Source organism: Raphanus sativus, chromosome 6 (genome assembly GCF_000801105.2).
Source record: "Raphanus sativus cultivar WK10039 chromosome 6, ASM80110v3, whole genome shotgun sequence".
NCBI lineage: Eukaryota > Viridiplantae > Streptophyta > Magnoliopsida > Brassicales > Brassicaceae > Raphanus > Raphanus sativus.
In genome coordinates, this window is record NC_079516.1 from 4,711,856 (window position 1) to 4,731,277 (window position 19,422).

Genomic DNA, 19,422 nt, shown 5'->3' on the forward strand with positions numbered 1-19,422 from the left:
CAGGGTTTCCCGCCAAACCGAAATATCGGGTTTTCCCGCCAAAACCGTAAAATCGGGTTTTCCCGCCAAAACCGTAAAATCAGGTTTTCCCGCCAAAACCATAAAATTGGATTTTCCGACCAAAACCGCAAAATCGATTTTCCCGTCAAAACTGCAAAATCGAGTTTTCCTACCAAAACCGCAAAATCGGGATTTCCCGCCATAACCAGAAAATCAGGTTTTCCCGCCAAAATCGTAAAATTGAATTTTTCCGTTAAAACCGCAAAATCAAGTTTTCTTGCCAAAACCAAAATTGTTGTATTTATGGATTAATTTTAATTTTATGAACTTGTATATATAATTATAGAGAAATTGCAAAAATACCATTTTCATAGTACCACTTTTCATGTTTACACTAACCACTTTTACCACTACTTTTAATGAAGGGTTTAGATTTGAACGTTTAGGATTTAGGGTTTAGATTTTATGTTTTAGGGTTTAGATTTGATGTTTTAGGGTTTAGGGTATAAAGTTTAGAGTTTAGAGTTGAGGATTTAGGGTTTATAGTTGAGGTTTAGGGTTTAGGGTTTAGGATATTGAATTTAGGGTATATAGTTTAGGGTTTAGGGTTTAGAGTTGAAGATTTAGGGTTTAGGGTTTAGAATTGGGGGTTTAGGATTTAGAATTTTGGATTAAAATTTTGAAAAGCATATAAAAACAAAGATATAAGAGTCTTTAATATTTTAATAAATAAGGTATTTTTGAAAATGTGTACTTAGCGGTGGTAAAGATGAATAATGGTACCTTCAAAATGGTATTTTTGAAAATTCCCCATAATTATAGGCTTATAAATTATAGGCTTATAAATTAAAATCTAAAGTTTTCTTATATGGTCTATTATGGACTCTATGGCAGCCCATAAAAATATGGGTTTTAGTGGATATGGTTCTTAATGGACATGGTTCTAATGGACATGGTCACTCTTTGTCCACAAACAATAAATGGACAAATGGATACGGGCTAATGGACGTGGACTCGCCCAGTTTACAGCTATAGACGGAGGCTCTCTCAGTTCCGTCTACGCCGTCTTTCTCCCGGGGGATGGAGGCTTCGTCAGCTCCACCGTCGTCGGTTTTGTCTCCGGGATGCGAAGGTGCCTTATTCCTTGCATCGTCGGCTTTGGGTGGTCCACTTGTTTGGATCGGTTACTGGTTTATGTCGGTGTTTGTGTTGTTTAACCGTGAAACTTCCTTGTGGGTGGAATATAGATCCCCACGTCTGTGAAGGTTTCACGGTGAAGAGAGGGTAAGTAAGAGAGCTCCGGTGAGCCCGGTGTCTCAGTAGCTTCGATCGCTGGTGGCGAGTAGCGGTGTTCTCAATTCGCGTGTCCAGCGTTTGATGTGGTTCAAAGTCGGAGGGTCTTTCTCTGGCGTGAAGATAGTGCGGTAGAGAAGGGTGTTTGGTTCGTTAGAGGCTTGTTGGTTATAGAGCGTCGTTCGACGAACGGAGAGCGAGAGGTGTTTGTTCCGGTGACGTCAAGATGCATGCGGTGGAGTCGAGGCAGTGACGACACGTATAGCGTCTATGGCGCAGATCTGGCCACGTGGCGAGCCAGCCTCCTCCACGCTTTTTCCTTGATCGGTTACGTGGTTGACTTGGTGGGCCGAGGGCCCGTTTTTGGGTTTTGTGTTGTTTTTTGGTTGTTGGGCCTCAGGCCAATTAACCGTCTGTTTGGGCCCGTATTCTTGTTGAATGGGCTTTTTGTTTTGGACTTCGGATGTGTATCGGGTTTGACCCGTTTTCTGTTTTATTATAATATTTCAATTTGGAAAAAAGAAAACTATATGCCTTTTATTATAGAGTATACAAACAAACTGATCAAAAGAACAGGGGCAGACCCAGATCTTTATTTAGGATGGGGCAATTACTATAGCATATATTTATGTTCAGGGATATATAAATAGATTTTGAATTGATTACTGGTAAAATAAATGAGTAGAGCACGTGTCAAACTTTTGTTTAAGTTGCGTCTGCCCTTGCAAGAGAACATGAATGCTCAGTATTTTATGCAAGTAGTCAATATGGTTTGCATGATAAATGTCATCTCCAATGGGACACAAAAACACCAAATTTGATGTAATTTCATCTCTAACAGGACATCAAAAATTACACCATCCCATCAAATTTGATGTAGAGTGAATAGTATTACACCAAATTTGGTGTAACACTATTCATCACACCAAATATTTTATATACATATTTTATTGTGTTTTTATTTAATAATACAGTTCAATTATTATTATTAGTTAGTTTAAATTTGTTTCAATTATTATTAATCATTTTAAATTTGTAATTAAACATAAATATATATTATTATTATATTTTAAAATTATTTTACATAATTAAAATATTTTTTATTTTGTTTTCAGGTAAAATCACTAATTATTATAATAATTTTATGTTATTAAAATAAAATATCATAGAACTATATATTTATTTTACTTTTAAATAAGAAATCACTAAATGTTTATTATCATTTATTTTATTTTAAATATTGATTATAATTTTTATTTAAATTGTATATAATACTATTAAATTCACCAAACTTTAAAATAGTTTTTATTTATTTTATAATATAGTTAAACATGTATTACTGACTAATACAAATTTATTAAAATAAATATATTGTTATGTTATGTGCTTTTCATGATTAATGTTTTGTTACTTTGAATGTAGTATTTTATGTAAATTAAATACATGTATAATATTATTAAACCATAACATATAAATTTAAATAAACTTTATAAATTTATATTTACGTAAATTAATGAACATAATATCAAAGTGTGATAAAACAATTATTTATCAATTTCATGAAATACCAAAAATAAAAAAATTATTAAAACAAAAATATTAAATAATATAATATTACTTTTGGTGTAATATTTGGTTGGAGATGGCAAAAAATGATTGACACCAAAACACCAAATTTGGTGTTGAAATTACACCAATATCTTCATAAAATACTAAATTTCAACACCAATATGGCAGAAGCTGTAATTTCAACACCAAATTTGATGTCATGGTTGGAGATGCTCTAATTAGTAGATGCTGGCCGACCTTGATTGGTCGTGAAATACTTGTTTAACCTCAAATTTTACGGTTCCAAATTATATAAAAAATTGTATTTCTTATTTTATAAGAAAACTCGCGTCCACATAAATATCTCCTATATTCAAACTACATTTTTCGTTAAAACCATACTTTCATTTCATAAAACAGAGTTTCTCAACCCGCAGGTGAATTAGCAAATACAAACAGAGCGTCCTTTGCATACCTGTCAGCAACCGTATTACAAGCACGAGCGATAAAATTAAAAGAAATAGATGTAAAGAAGCTACTCAACACGCAGATGTCGTGGATTAGTCCTTTGAGAACAAACACAGATGCTTTGTCTGTGAGGAGGCCAATTAGACATCGTGAGTCAGAAAGACAAACCACATCCTTGTACCTTTTGGAGGCAGCCATAGTGAGGCCAGATTTCATTGCCAATGCTTCAGCCACTAGAACTGACGCAACATACTGGCGAGAAGAGCTCCTTTGGAAGAGGCGAGCACTCTGGTGGTCCGTAGCTACCCATCCCAAACCACTATCACAGTTGGAGCTGTTCCAGGCAGCGTCCGTGTAGAGAAGGAGAGAACTATGAGTGACCTGTGGGATTTGTTGAGCATTGTTCGATGAGTGACAGTCTTTAGGCGAAACAGAGTTTGATGTTGGCATCGGTTGGGCTGAATATATTTTATAATCAAAGTATGACATTGAAAAACAATAATATGTAATTATCAAAAAAGATATATAATCCACTTCACTTTCCTCTTGTTTATAATTTTATGAAGTTGTTATATATATACATATAATTTTATGAAGGTGTATATATATCTGAAGATATATCTATTTCTTTTTATTTAAGACTTTTAATTCTTAGATGTTAGAACGATTCTAAGTCTAAGATATACATATTATATTTGCATGGATGAACTGGTCGTGCATATATAATTAGATTGTTTTTGCACGTACGTGGTGTTCGCTGCTGGATCGGTCTTCAGATGAGCTGGTCTGAGCTCTTTGTTAGGGTAAACTCTATACATAGTATTGTACCAAAGAAAAAAAATATATACACAGTACCAATATATTTATTTAGTTTAATTTTAAGATTTTCGTTGGTCGGCTAAAATTCAGTATTACAAAGCTCTAAACCATCGAAGACAAAATTAAAAAGATGTTACTTAGGGAATAGATCGTTTTCACCAATGCAAAGCCGAAGACGTTTAGTTTTTTTTTTTTTCGACAAGACGTTTAGTTATCATCAGATATTTTTTCTAAACTAGTTGAGCAGAGTTGATCAAAAAAAGAAGTTGAGCATATATATATCAGTACAAAGATGTATATTTCAATGAAAAACAACTCATAATAAAAGACATAAAATTGTGATTTGTTATAACTTATTTTAGCGTTAGGATATGTTCTTAAATGAAATATTGACATTTTGTGGAATCTCCTTTTTTTTTACAACATATCGTGGAATCTCCTTTCTTTTTTTTTGTTGAAATTTGGGTACGATTAATTATATTTGTAGGATGGAGAATTAAAGCACCGTTTGCAATACAAGAATATATGCATTAATTCTTTTTCTGTTGTCTATTCTAATTTTTCATTTTCTCGTTACTAATTTATACTCCCTCCGTTTCTTAAAGAGTGTCGTTGTGACATTTTTCACACGGATTAAGAAAGTTGTTGAAATATATGTAAGTTGTAATTAATTATACCTCTTTGACCAATAGTATTTTAGATAAATAAAATTATTTATAAAATCAATGTAGTTTGCAATTAATTTTCAGCTGAAAGTTAGTATAATTTACATTGAAATTGTAAAGTGACACTCTTTGTGTAACAAGAAAATGAGCTCAGAGTGACACTTATTATGAAACAGAGGGAATAGTTAACATGCTTTAAAATCTTAACGTGTCATGCCTTTGTTAGATGTAGTGGATTCCCTTTTCCTTCTATTTAGCTTAAATTTAACTATAATATGATATAAACAAGTATGGAAAACCATTAGAACATGTTAAGTTTGTTACTAGAACCAAATAGTAAATCAGTATTAGCTACGGTAAATTCTATCTCTAGGCCAATTATTGTGTACATAATCACACTATGAAGGTAAACTAACCAACCGTGAGATAGGTCACACTCAGAGCCAAAGGTGTTTTATGATGTTACATAAATTGCCTAAGATCATGATGTCGATGGATAATGATCAATATAGTTTAAAATTAACAGAATAGAATCTCAAGTAATAAATTTATCTTGACCAAAAAGAAGTAAGAAATCACATAAAAAGGGATGGAGATAGGAAGGGAGGATACTGATAATAATTAAAGTGTATATTAGCTTTAGAAATTTATCATAAATAATATAATCTTACAAACACAGATGTAGCTCTTGCAGTGGTTCATCTTATAGTATAGATGCCACTCACTAGTTATTTATGTTGCTATATGTACAAACTGAGACAAACAAATCATACCAGTCAAAATTGTATTTAGAAAGATACGTTTTCTTGGAGTGCAAATATCTTTCTAAATTAGATTTTCTTTGAATTTGTTAATCTTGTCTCATAAATTTAGTTTTCTGGACGGATGACCAGTGGCGGACCCACTTGAGAGAATGGGGTGTCACATGACACACCTTAAATTTGGATAAATACAGGTTTTGTATGAATGAATAATGAGATATCATTAGCTTTGCTGGTAAAAAACCCTATATGACACCCTTCAAACTCCACAGTTGACACTTATGAATTTTTTTTTTCATGATTTGACCCATGTAAAATCTAGTCCTGGGTCCGTCACTGCGGATGACTGATCCCGAACCCCTTTCCACACACTGTGAAATTAGGTTATTTTGCACTACAAAATCAGGGCCGGCTTAGTATAGTGCTACCGTTTCTAGGCCCACTCCAATTTCTCATTTTTTAAAAAAAAATTTAATGACATATATTATACTAAATTTAAATTTGTGTGGTATTATAAAATGTGAGTACAAAGTTTTAATAAAAAAATCAAATAAAAACATGCATAGAGTTTTAAATTAGTCATTATAAAGAGCCTAAAGATTCTTTTCTTTTGCAATATAGAGTTTAAATTTTGTTGTTGCCCTAGAGCCCTTAATAGTGTTGAACCGGCCCTATACAAAATACACTATTTCAAAGATTATCTCGGTACAAGTTATTTTGTAGTGTTGGCTTAGAGATAATATCATAATACTTATTATTATTAACTAGGGCTGCATATGCGGATATAATCATATTACAAATATTTATTATTATATATTATTAGTGTAAAAATTATCCTTATGGTAAACAATAAAATATGAAATTTCAAATTTAAAGTTTTAAGTAGTGACACTCTATATTTGAAGTTTCACTAATAAAAACTTCAAATTTGAAGTTTTGGTATTTTTTTTTGAAGAACAAAAAATTCCAAAAATGAAGTTATAGAATATATTTTAGAGTTGCTCTTAGTATACTACTTCTCTCCGTTTATATTTGTGTCCGATGGAATTCTTGTTAAACAACCTAGTTTAGTTTTTCTTGAATGAATGTTAAATATAAATAAGGAAATCCAAAAGAATGAAAAAAAAAATTAGACAATTTCTCAATTAAGAATCAGATATGCTGAAATGGCTGTGCATTAAGAAAACAAAACATGAACAAAAGTTACCAAACAAAGTTATTAAAAGAGTCATTTGATTCAAAATACTAAAAGAATATGGAAATTAGGCAATTGTCTAAAACATAAAATTTTGGTGTCTAATAATCAAGGCACCATTAAATAGGATTTAGGGTATTCAACTAATTAGGAAGAAAGTATTGTGTACATGGTGCATTTTTCTTATTAAAACCTAATTAATTACTCGTAAGATTTTTTAATGGAATGATTGATATACGAAGACATTGCGATCAATGTTGATTAGAGAGTAGTATAGGTAAAAAAGAGCACCCAGCCATTACTTTATTGGATCAAAATTTTCACACTATTATAATGAAATTTAGATACAAAAAAGAAGAAATCAACGAGTATTTGTTACCAAACAGAGAGAAAGAGAGATGTGAATTGTAAACCATCTACGATTAAGTTCTATTCAGGTGTTCTCTACTAATCTAATTGCATCACCTGTTTATACCTTTTTTGTTTCACCTACACATCAGATTAGACTTTGTCATTAAGAAATAAATTAATGCTCTCCATTGTTAATGCTTATGTTCAATGGCTGCTTATGTATCATGATAGTTAGAAAAGCATAGGTATTTCTGGTAAGAATTCAAGAATTGCTAAACACCAAAACATTTTTGATTGTTTCTGGTAACAGTGGTAAGTATAAAGATGCCGTAGATATTTGTGTGGATATGTATTAATATTCAAAAAAAAAAGAACCATTAATCTTTAGATAATTGATTTGGTTAATGAAGATAAGAATGGTGAGTTTATAAAAACAATTAGTAAAAGAAGAAAAAAAAACGAATACATATACTTTAACTGGTATAAAAGAAATTTTGAATCAGCTTGGAATCTTTGTAACTACTCCCTCTGTTTTTTAAAGATAGATGTTTTAAAAAAAAATAAATTGTTTCACAAAGATGTATTTTTTATGTTTCCTATACAAAAATTGCAAATTTCAATAAAATTGATTGAATTTATTGAAAGACTATTGGTTAAAATGCATTGGAATTTGATAATTTCTAAAAATGATGTATAGTTAATGTGTTTTCTTAATATGTGTGAAAACACCAAAACATACTTCTTAAAAAAACAGAGGAAATATTTATTTGTAACGTTTTCTTTGAGACTTAAATTGGAGCCATTAAAAGTGGATGCCCCACCAGTCTTCCCAAATTCAACTGTCCTCGTCACCCAAAATAAATCAACGTTCAGAATTTATCCACTTCAACACTGTGTTAAGTCCATTTTTAACTTGAGACTGAATTTTGTGAAGACACTTTGATACATTTTTTTTTCTTTTTTCTAAATAAAGAATTTTAAAACAGATTTTTCTTTATATAGTGGAGAAAATATGTTGCACAGTAACAAATGAGAAAAATATAAAATAATAACCCTTTAGAAATTATTCTATTTCCCTTTTTCATCAGAAATCAAATCTACATTGCTGAAAACGAGGAGTATGCATGTACAAACATTAGCTGACCAAAATACGCATACATTTACTGCCATTGATTACTGTGTTTATTTGACATGCATACATACACTTGCCAAAAACTTTTTTTTTAGAAAAGAAGTTGAAGTTGACATCATACACATATACTACCTGAAAATGCGCTTTAATTAATTTGACTAGGCTGAAAAATTAAAAGATATATGATAAATTTGGAAATATGTATGTAAAATGTAATATATAAGGAAATATTTTGATAGAGGATAAGAATTTCAGATTATTACTATCACAGTTTTTAATAATATTAATAACCATATGTCTTATCAAATAAAACACCTCAAAATCTTAAGGAAATACCCAGTGAAGAATTTTTGCAAAATGGTGAACTTCTTCTGAATCAAAAGTGTGGAAGATTCATTTTTCTGTCATCGATTTTTCTTGGTAAGCTAAACAATCCTTCTTGATCATGTTTTATAAGATTTACATAACATATATGAATCATCTTATATCTCATTGATTCCTCTGTTCTTCAGTCTTCATCATATTGTTTCTCGTTCATATTGCCATGTTGTTCTACAGAAAAATATGATTTCCTCCAAGATTTTATTTCACTTTACGGAGTGAAATGACTCATTTACCCATATATACTCAAAACACTAAAGATGAATCACTTTTTATTTCTTATTGCACATAATACCAACTACACTTTCAGAGCCAAGTGTCCATAAATACAGAGCATAATAGCACCATCTTTCCTCACAAAAAAAATCCTACAACACAAACCAAAATACATTAACCACAAGAAAACTAAGTTCTGCATCTCTTATCTTTTCAAGAACTCTTCATAACTTCTCGTACACCAATGGGTCATGGTACGAATAGAGTAGAAGACATGGCGTCTCCCAACAACGGAACCACCGCACCTGCAACGGCAAACACAAGAGAAACGATCGTGGATATACACAGCGTTTGTCTACCCCCGAAGAAAACAACGTTTCAGAAACTGAAGAAACGTTTTGGTGATGTTTTCTTCCCCGATGATCCGTTAGAGAGGTTTAGGAACCAGACATGGAGAAACAGAGTGATTCTTGGTCTTCAAAGCTTGTTTCCTATATTCACATGGGGCTCTCAGTATGATCTCAAGCTTCTTAGGTCTGATGTTGTCTCTGGTCTCACCATTGCTAGTCTTGCCATTCCTCAGGTAACGCAACTTTGAATTTTTTTTTATTTTAATTTGGAAGGTGATTTTTAAAAACTGGTTTTGATGTGGTTATATTTAGTTTCCTTTAGAAATTGATTTACCATTCTTCAACTTTATATTTAAATAAAATTATGGAAATATTTTATCTGGTTAAAAAAACAATTTCAAAATTATTTTCAATTTTTCTAATTAGTTATCATATTCTTTTTCAGTCTTGACCTAAAAAGAGAATTTGTTTTATTTATTTATTTATTTATTTATATGTTGATAGGGTAATAAAAGGCGTAAATAAAGAGGTTTTGTGTTAAATCGTTTAGTAGTGTGGGGGATAACTGGTTTGAAGAGAGTTTAAAGCAAAAGAAAAAAAAAACTCTTTTCTGTGTCTTTGTTTTTGTTTTGGACTATTTGATATCATTCAATGTTGCAATAAATTTAAATTAAAAATTACTCCCTCTGTTTTATTATAAGTGTCGTTTTAGACTTTTGCACACGGATTAAGAAAGCATTTAATTTTGCATATTTTCAATATAAAAACATCATTACCGATACAATTCAACCAATAGAAAAATAGAATGGAGAATAAAGTTAATAAATTTTGCATTGAAACTCTAAAACGACACTTATTTTGCAACGAAAAAAATTCTCCAAAACGACATTTAATATGAAACGGAGGGAGTATTTTTGTTTTCTTAATTTCATAAAGGATCGCTTAGAATTATTCAAAGGTTCTTTAAATCAATGTTTTTATAACAGTTTTTGTGTGCTAACTGTGAAATTTAAATTGCAGGGAATCAGCTATGCCAAGCTAGCAAACTTACCACCCATAGTTGGTCTTTGTAAGTATCAGTCATCATCACCTAATAGACCAGTATAATTAACTAAACCTGACTCTAATTAATAAATTTGGTGGTTGCATGCAGATTCAAGCTTTGTGCCACCACTCATATACTCAGTTCTTGGGAGTTCAAAGCATCTTGCAGTTGGTCCTGTCTCAATAGCATCCCTTGTCATGGGCTCAATGCTAAGTGAAAGTGTTTCTCCAACACAAGACTCAATACTGTATCTCAAGCTGGCTTTCACATCAACTTTCTTTGCTGGTCTCTTCCAAGCCTCCCTTGGCCTTCTTAGGTATCAATCTTTCCCTCAAAGGTTTAACATTCTAATAATCGAAAACGCAACTATCTTTGGAATATATGAGATTGTCAGGTGAAAGAATATGTAGTTTGGGCCTCTTATTACAGTTTAATATTCTTAGTGTAGAATATATTCACGAGTGTTACTTGAGCCTCTTTTGTTGAAACTATCACTGAAAACGAAAGAGACATTAGTCATGATGAATAGAGACATCAATAACATTTTTTATAAGTAAAAAGACCAAGATTCTGTATAATTTGATTTTGATGGTGATATGTGACATGTACTAAAGTCTACCTCCCAAGATGCTTCCTTCTACTAAGTGGTGTTACACTGTTTATTTTCTTAAAACGGTCAGCAAATTTGGAATAATATTATATTTTCATATTATTTAATTTTTTCTTTTTCTTTTTTGGAAATTTTCAGGCTGGGATTTTTGATTGACTTTTTGTCAAAAGCAACTTTGATAGGCTTCACTGCTGGTGCTGCAGTGATTGTGTCACTTCAACAGCTAAAAGGTCTTCTTGGAATTGTTCATTTCACTGGCAAAATGCAATTCATCCCTGTCATGTCCTCTGTTTTCAGCCATAGATCCGAAGTAAGTCAAACAATACTTTCCTCTTTATAAACTTTTAAGTCAACCATAGATCCTTCCTTACCTAATAGTGTTACTTACTACAATTTCAGTGGTCATGGGAAACTATTCTGATGGGTCTTGGCTTCTTGGCCATTCTCTTAACCACAAGACACATTGTAAGTACTTGGCATATTTCAAGACCGACTATAACACAATTCAATATTTAACATAATGTTGTTGTTTTTGTGAACATATAGAGCATGAGGAAGCCAAAACTTTTCTGGATATCAGCTGCATCACCTTTGGCATCGGTTGCTATCTCAACTCTTCTTGTATTCCTCATCAGAAACAAGACTCAAGCCATCTCATTTGTAAGAAACTTTTTATCCAAACTGACTTGTGTTATAGTGAAAACAGATCTCTCTAGACTCAAAAGAATTCAATCTTCAATGCAGATTGGACATTTACCAAAGGGTTTGAATCCACCTTCATCAAACATGTTGTACTTTAGTGGTACACATCTTGCTCTTGCCATCAAAACTGGTATCATCACCGGGATTCTCTCTCTTACTGTAAGCTTTCTAAAATATCTATCTCCTTTTGTAAATTGTAGAGTTAAGTGGTTAACTTTTGGACTTGATTGATCTTTCAGGAAGGGATTGCTGTAGGAAGAACCTTTGCATCTCTAAAGAACTATCAAGTTAATGGGAACAAAGAGATGATGGCTATAGGTTTTATGAACATGGCTGGTTCTTGCACCTCTTGCTATGTCACAACAGGTTAAAAGCTAAACTTGAAACCAATCTCATTCACCTTAAAGCTCAGGGAACAATGTTATTGACTAGGCCATTTTCTTCAGGGTCTTTCTCTAGATCTGCTGTAAACTACAATGCTGGAGCCAAAACTGCGGTTTCCAACATTGTGATGGCCTCGGCAGTTCTTGTCACCCTCTTGTTTCTGATGCCGCTCTTCTACTACACTCCTAATTTGATCCTGGCTGCTATCATCTTAACCGCGGTGATAGGCCTCATTGATTATCAAGCAGCTTACAAGCTCTGGAAAGTTGACAAATTCGATTTCTTCACTTGCATGTGTTCTTTCTTTGGTGTTCTCCTTGTCTCTGTACCTCTTGGCCTAGCAATAGCAGTGAGTATACAACTATATACTCTGCATGGTTCTGGTTTTCTCAAGCTGTTTGGTATCTAAGTTCGACATCTTTTTTTTTGTTGTTGCAGGTGGGAGTTTCAGTTCTCAAGATCTTGTTGCATGTAACCCGGCCAAACACTTTAGAATTTGGAAACATCCAAGGGACTCAGATATATCAGAGTGTTAAAAGATACAGAGAAGCTTCAAGAATCCCTGGTTTCTTGATTCTTGCTGTTGAATCTCCAATATACTTTGCCAATAGCACTTATCTGCAAGAAAGGTCAGTGTCAAATAACTATCATCTTGATATGGTTCTGTGTTTGTTCTTATGGAAGTGAGTTTATGGTTCTGTTAGGATCTTGAGATGGACCAGGGAAGAGGAAGCTCGGATAAAAGAAAACAATGGCAGTTCTTTAAAATGCGTCATTCTTGACATGACAGGTAACTTATGTTCTCTCATCTGAGCCATGTTCATGATTTTTTAGACTCATCCTCTTTACTTATGCCTTTTCCTTTTGGAATTGTTTCAGCTGTGTCGTCCATAGACACATGCGGTATTGAAGCGGTGTTTGAACTTAGGAGGAGACTGGAGAAGCAATCACTTCAGGTTAGACCTCTTAACTCTAAACAAAGATCATACCTATGAGAGTATAAAGCAAAGGTAATTTGATGTTTTCTCTTGTTGAAAATAGCTTGTGCTGGTGAATCCTGTGGGGAGTGTCATGGAGAAGCTGCACAAGTCCAAGATCATTGAGTCATTGGGGCTGAGTGGACTTTATCTAACAGTTGGTGAAGCTGTGGCTGATCTCTCATCAACATGGAAAGCTCATGGCCAGCCATGAAATAAAGCAAGTCTCTTATGAACTTGAAGAGACTTTGAACTTCTACTAGAGAACTTGTAATGGATGGTTGTTTCTGAAGACAAGGCCAGCCTTTTCAGAAACAATTTTTGGTGCTATTAACTGTGTAATAAATGTTACTTCATCTTTAACTTATCTATATAACAAATCATAATTTCAGACATGAATTTCCTGATAATCTTCTCACTCTATTATTACCTATTATCATTGATGAAACTTTGGAGCCATTTGCCTCTAGTCAAAATTTACACAGATTTGTATAATAACTGGAGCAAGCTCTGGTCATCATAACCTTTGTCTCCTCAAGAACTAGTACTGCTCTTTCTTCTTCTGACAACTTTCTTTGCAGTAACCTTATCATCACTCTTCTCTTCGTTATCGTTCAGTTGGCTCCTCATGCGCATTATCTCTCCCTTTGCAGAGCACAAGTCCTCCTCTAGCTTCTTCACTTTCTTTTCTAGCACTTCCCTCTCTTTTCTCATACCTATCAGGAAGCTATGTGCGCCTTCCGCGTTTTCCTTGGCTTCTTTTGATGCTTTCTTTGCCTCTTCTAGTGTTCTTTGAAGCGTTTCTTTCTCCTTCTCCAAACTGGAGACATGTGTATTCACCGTCTCAAGCTCTTTTGACAGCGTCGATGTGTTTTTGTTCATCTCATCAAAGGACTTAACTGCTTCTTCGAGGTCTGTCTCAAGGGTTTTCCTCGCCTCCCTGTCCATCGACATCTGCTTTTCCATTGCTTTCACCTCTTTCTCCAATGCCAAAACTGTCTTTCTCTCCTCTTCTAGTTCCTTGTTAGTGGTTTCAGCTTTCTTGTAAATCTCCACTAGTTCCTTCTGGAGGTTCTGGTTCTTTACAGAAGACTCTTGAAGTTCATGTGTCAGTCCCTCAAGCTCCTCTCTAGCTTTCTTTAAAAGATCTTTCTCCACTGCAAGTTGGCTAGCTAAAACCTCACTGTTTCCTCTTTCTTCAGTAAGCTTCTCTCCATATCTTTCCTTAGCTTCATTAAACTCTTCACGAATTATAGAAACCTCTGATTCAAACTTCGAACACAAAGCTATCGACTCATCAAGCAGCTTTTCCAGGTCAGAAACACTATCTCTCGACGCCTGGAGTGTTTCCTTTCTTCGTTCAAGTTCATGTTTCAAGTTCTGTACATTAGTGAGTTCTACATCCAGCATCCGCTTACAGTCTTCATACTTCTCAGTAAGGTCAGCAACTTTGTCTTTACTCTCACTTACTTCCTTTAGCGCATGATCCAGCTTTTCCTTTAGCTGCTGAATTTCCTCCTCTTTCCTTCTAATGACCTCCGTATCAGCAGCTGACTGCTTCTCAGAAGTCAACTGCAAAGCACTGTAGTCTTTTGAAACATCATCAAGCTTTTGGATGTAACTCTTTTTCTCAGCCTCTAAATTTCTTATTCTGGTGTTTAACTCCTCAATGGCAGAACTCTTTGAGTCCAATTTAGACTGAGTTCTTGTGACTTCTTCCTTAAGCTTCTTGGTTTCTAACATTGCTTCAGCAAGATCTCGGCTAGTTTGAGTGTAAGCAGAGTTGAGTTTCTCCTGTTCTGCTACTTTTTCAGTCAGTGATGTGCTAATGCGTTGAGCTTCTTCTTTTTTATCTTTCAACTCCAAACTAAGCAAGCTGGTACGATCTTGCATCCCCTCAATCAAATTAAGCTCGTCTCCGAGCTTTGTTTCAAGTGCCTTTTGTTCTTCACCAGCCTTTGAGAGATTATTTTGCAGACTTTTGATTCGAGTTCTAAGCTCCTCGCATAGTTCCTTCTCGCTGCTTAGCTCCCGGCCTAGCCCTGTCACCACATCTTTTGCAGAATTGAACTGGTTGGTCAATGAGAGTTGTTCCTTTTGTGCCTTTTCTCGTTCCTTGTTCCACTCCTCCCGCTCACAATGCAGTCTTGCTTCAAAGTCTTTCTCCTTGGTAACCAATGCTCTTTCTCTGTCTTTCAACTGGCTCTTTACCTGTATGTCACGGTAATAACCGTAGCTTGGGTAAGAAAGTTTATCAAATCCAGCAACAAAAAAATATTCACAAAACCTCAGAAAGTTAAAGAAACATTGGTTTATGAGTAATGAAAGACAACAACAAGAACATTATGGCACAATTGGTTAAGCAAAAAGAGAAAGCTTACAGATTGGACAGTTTCTGTGTCTTTCCGAGCGAGTGCATAGAGTGCACCAAGAACACCAGCACTGAAAATCCCAAGACCATTCAAGAGAGACAGAAATGGATTAGGGGATGCTCCTTCACTAACTGCAACCTAACCACATAAGCCATACACTGACTTAGTAAAGTCTCTAAATCAAAATATAAACGATCAAGTTTGGCTTGAGGGTGCAAAGGAGGTCACTGGATTCGAATTTTGAGAAGGTATAAGAGAGTTTAATTAAAAACAAACCTCAGCTTCTTGATTAAGCTTTGGTGTCTTTATCTCATTGACTCCTGAAATGAATGAAATAAGTGATCAAATTTAATTTAATGAAAGATAAACTTTTTTTTTTGAAACATTTCCATTAAACTTAACTTCAAAGCTTACAAGGGCAAGAGGGAATTAAACATCCTCTTGAAGACAAATCATAAACTACAATAGAAAATGAGATCAAACAAGATAAGTCTTCATACGAAGTTGACAGCGAATCCAAAACAAAGTTTGAATGCGTCGAAGAAGCTACAACAAAGTCGGATAGCTGAGAAATAGTCACAAGTGACGTTGAGGAACAACCCTCACCAACGAGAAAACACAAAGTAGTCTCGATTGCACCTTCTGGCCCCGTACAGACCGCTACGCAAGATAACAAATAGGTGAGTAAGTTGAACCGAGGACTCAGTAGATAATCCGAAAGAGCATCTCCATTCATAGAAGAGAGGCATGATTGTGAGATACTCTCCTCATCTGAGGAGGATGGCAAAACCCATATCAGAGTTGGTGAACCCACATAGAAATTCTGCAAAACAAAATGATATTGCAATAATCTCATCTTGTACATCCCGAAGAACCCTTCGTGCATTTTAAATGAGGAGAGGACCCTAGCTTTGAGGAGGAGACACAATGCGAGCATTTCACAATGCGAGCACAAACAAAGCAAACGACAAGTTTCCAGTTCTAAATTCCGAGTTAGAAATTGTGGAGCCCCACGAACCCGAGATTTGAAAACTTTAGAAGTTGAGGTTTGAAGTTTGACTGGTGGCGGTATGGATGGCGGATGTCGGAGGTTTCCTAGCTGATTGAGGAGGGTGGATGTCAGAGTTGGAGGCCGGAGTGGATTCCCACTTAAATTGGACGTCAGGTTAACCCACGGCTGGCCCAGAGCTGGACCGTTGGATGAGACGCACGATGGACAGCCAGATCCACAAATGAAACCTTCAAGATAACGTCTTGACGGTGTGAGAGTGATGGATTTGATACGAGAAGAGCTTATACTTCCGATACACTGAAATTCCGAGCCTGAACGACGGGACAAGAGTGGAATCCCACAGCCAATTGTCGTCGAGACCACGGGATCTAAGGGGATGGAATGAACTTGCGGTGAAGGATGGAGTGAATTCTGGTGAAAGGTGCTGATTGAGGAGGTGCGGCTTGATTGAAGCTTCCAGGAATCCCTGGTGAAGAGAATAGAAACGACGAAATAATAGGACATGATTAAAGGCAAGAGAGCGACGGAATAGCGGCGACGCCGGCGGGTTAAGCCACCGCCGACGTCGAGATCTGGAGAAACCAACGGCGCCTCGATGTCTGGACCCGGGAGAAAAGGGCAAAAACTTTTTAATGAAAGATAAACCAGAAACAAAACTTGAACATAAGAGTATAAGCCCAAAAGCAAAAAAAAAAGAAGAGAAACAGAACTGATAACTCACTTTCATCCGCCATAGCTGGCGATCGAAACTGCAAAAAGGGAAGAATGGAGATACCAAAAAGAACAAAAGCTCTTCTCTTAACGGACACAGCGTCGTGGTTTGTATCTTGGCGGCCTAGAGAAGCTGAAGGTGGTCGGAGACGCTTGAATTTGGAGACATTGGTGGAGCAAAGAAGCACGAACTGCGACGTAGAAGAAGAAGAAGAAGAGGGGAGGATTGGAGACGGGGCGAAGCAAGTGCCTCCTATGATGAAACCCATCTTCTCCGCAACGTTACGTTTCTAGAGATGGTAGATTTGCAAATCCTAAAATCACTGACCCACTCAAAGCCACACAAAAAAAAAGGAACTTCCTTTGTGTTGTGTAGTGACTTGAGCCGACCCTCAGATAATCCCAGAAATTTATGCTAAGAAAATTCGGAATCATCCTTCAATTTCTCAACTAAACTATCATCAGTTCATCGTTATCTAAAAAATTCACTATTCTCGGAAACAGAAAAACGACCATTTTTCTTTCGGACAGTGGCAATTTCTGTAGTTTTCGAATAGTTCGGTTTTTTTGCTGAGATACTAACCAATGAAAAGCAGCCACGTAAGACTTAACCGCCTTGTTTTTATCCTATCATTCTTTTACAAAACACGTGAAGCTCACGTCACGTGCGTCTTCTTCAACTCGGCAACGGCGACGGCGAATATCGATTTTTTTCGCCACCGGAGGAGCGAAACTCGTTTATAAAGATGGTGTACATATCTGCTCGATTCAATTCTCGTGAACCAAAGCGTCTCACACTCTACCTCACCTCTCTCTCAGAGATTTAAGCAAACAGGTAAATCTACAAATTACCTCACTCTCTCGAGACTAATTTACCTTCCTCACACTCTTATGCTTCCCTGAGGAATCTGAGAACCATCCATCACAAGAACTTGGAAACTATCAAGAAACAATCCTTCACGCCTATGTTAGACGAGAGATTCACAAGAACTGGTTCGTAATATGTATGTTAGTCCCCTGGTGTGCTCTCTGAGCTTGTGAAACCCTTGGGACGAGCTGAGATGGTGAGCAAGGCTTTGTCTGTGCTTTATCAAACCTACTTCTGAGTACTTTGCAAGTTCAAGAGTTATAACGCTGTGATGATCAAACAAGTTTGGGAAATGTGGGAAGCTAAAGTGAAGCGTTAGATCTCTTCACTGAGATGAAGAATCCTGATGTGTATGCTTACAACGCTCTAGTGTCAGGAATGGTGAAGCGCTGGTATGGTAAATGAAGCTAACTCATTGCTTAGAAAGATGGAAGAGAGCCGGTGCATTGCGGATGTAAACTCTCGTAGCATCATCCTTAATGGGTTTGCTAGAACAGGTGTGTGTCAAAGAGGGCTATAGAAATGTTTGAAGCTATATATGAAGCATTCTGGTAAATATTAAGCCTGATGGTGTCACTTATAATACTCTGCTTGAATGTTTCTCACACGCGCGCTGCAAGAAATGATGAGAGATGGAAGATAAAGGCTTAATTTGTGTATGAAGCAATCATTTATTCATCGATACTTGAATCTGTTTGGCATTGTGGATCACGTAGAAGAAGGTGTTTTCATCTCTGTAACTTGGCAGTGACTTAGCAGCACGTGATTATTACACGTAATCATCATCGCCTTTTCTTGTGGCATTAGCCACTAATGAATCACATGATTAGCTATGATTTGTAGCTTTACCTTTTGCATAAGTAAATGATATTAAAAATATATTAACACTTGAAACCAAAATTGATTACTGTTAGGGTATCAAACTAGGTTCGACCTTATACGACACCGTTCTTCACAATTACAATTTACAATGAAGAAACCTCAGACATAGCTTACATTGAAAACTTTAGAAGAAGAAACAAATCGAGCTGAAAAGGACTTAGAAGACACATCAGGATCTTCGTGATATGCGATGGTTCCAACATTCTCGAAGTTTTGTGAATAAGTGAAAGGATCATATCGAACACCATGATCAAGAACCTGATTTTTCTTGTTGTGCTTCATCCCCATCATTATCTTTCTCCACATCAGTCTCCATCTTGAGATCTTCTTCAACCTGAAAATATTTTCAGAAACATCTTTGACCCGTTCATAACCGAAAGTTTTCGAACACATTTGATGTTCTTTATTGATCCCTGAATCGCATAAATCCGCTAGAGCATGTGAAAAAAACTTGAAGAACCGAGTGGAGATGTGGGAGCACAGATGTTTTTTTTTTCGGGGGTTGTGTTTTGGGGGTTATGTTTGAGGTCAAGGATCTAATCTGGTCTTAAAGTAGTGATGAATGATTTGTTTAATACATTCATTACATATAAAAATATCATTGCTGTTACTACAACTTGCTAATCCTGCAGTGGGAGGCATATTATATTTTACAATAGTACACAACATAGTATAAAAAT

General features: G+C 35.3%; 3 protein-coding genes across 3 annotated transcripts; 1 reads left to right on the forward strand and 2 right to left on the reverse strand.

Annotated features, from left to right (window-relative positions):
- Positions 1 to 3,267: 3,267 nt before the first annotated feature.
- Positions 3,268 to 3,759, reverse strand: LOC108835962 (uncharacterized). Its single transcript, XM_018609177.2, has one exon. The coding sequence runs from the start codon at positions 3,757 to 3,759 to the stop codon at positions 3,268 to 3,270; it is 492 nt and encodes a 163-aa protein (XP_018464679.2).
- Positions 3,760 to 8,963: 5,204 nt separating this feature from the next.
- On the forward strand, positions 8,964 to 13,290 carry LOC130496818 (probable sulfate transporter 3.4). Its single transcript, XM_056989313.1, has 13 exons — positions 8,964 to 9,412; positions 10,200 to 10,248; positions 10,333 to 10,540; positions 10,973 to 11,144; positions 11,234 to 11,299; positions 11,381 to 11,494; positions 11,579 to 11,695; positions 11,776 to 11,902; positions 11,983 to 12,269; positions 12,359 to 12,549; positions 12,625 to 12,710; positions 12,800 to 12,876; positions 12,962 to 13,290. Exons 1-13 carry the CDS (start codon positions 9,074 to 9,076, stop codon positions 13,109 to 13,111), a joined length of 1,983 nt encoding a protein of 660 aa, XP_056845293.1. The 5' UTR covers positions 8,964 to 9,073; the 3' UTR covers positions 13,112 to 13,290.
- Positions 13,277 to 17,527, reverse strand: LOC108835963 (MAR-binding filament-like protein 1). The gene is made up of 4 exons (XM_056989312.1): positions 17,003 to 17,527; positions 15,546 to 15,589; positions 15,279 to 15,407; positions 13,277 to 15,108 (listed from the first exon to the last, which is right to left on the reverse strand). The coding sequence occupies exons 1-4, from the start codon at positions 17,259 to 17,261 to the stop codon at positions 13,432 to 13,434; spliced, it is 2,109 nt and encodes a 702-aa protein (XP_056845292.1). The 5' UTR covers positions 17,262 to 17,527; the 3' UTR covers positions 13,277 to 13,431.
- Positions 17,528 to 19,422: the final 1,895 nt, after the last annotated feature.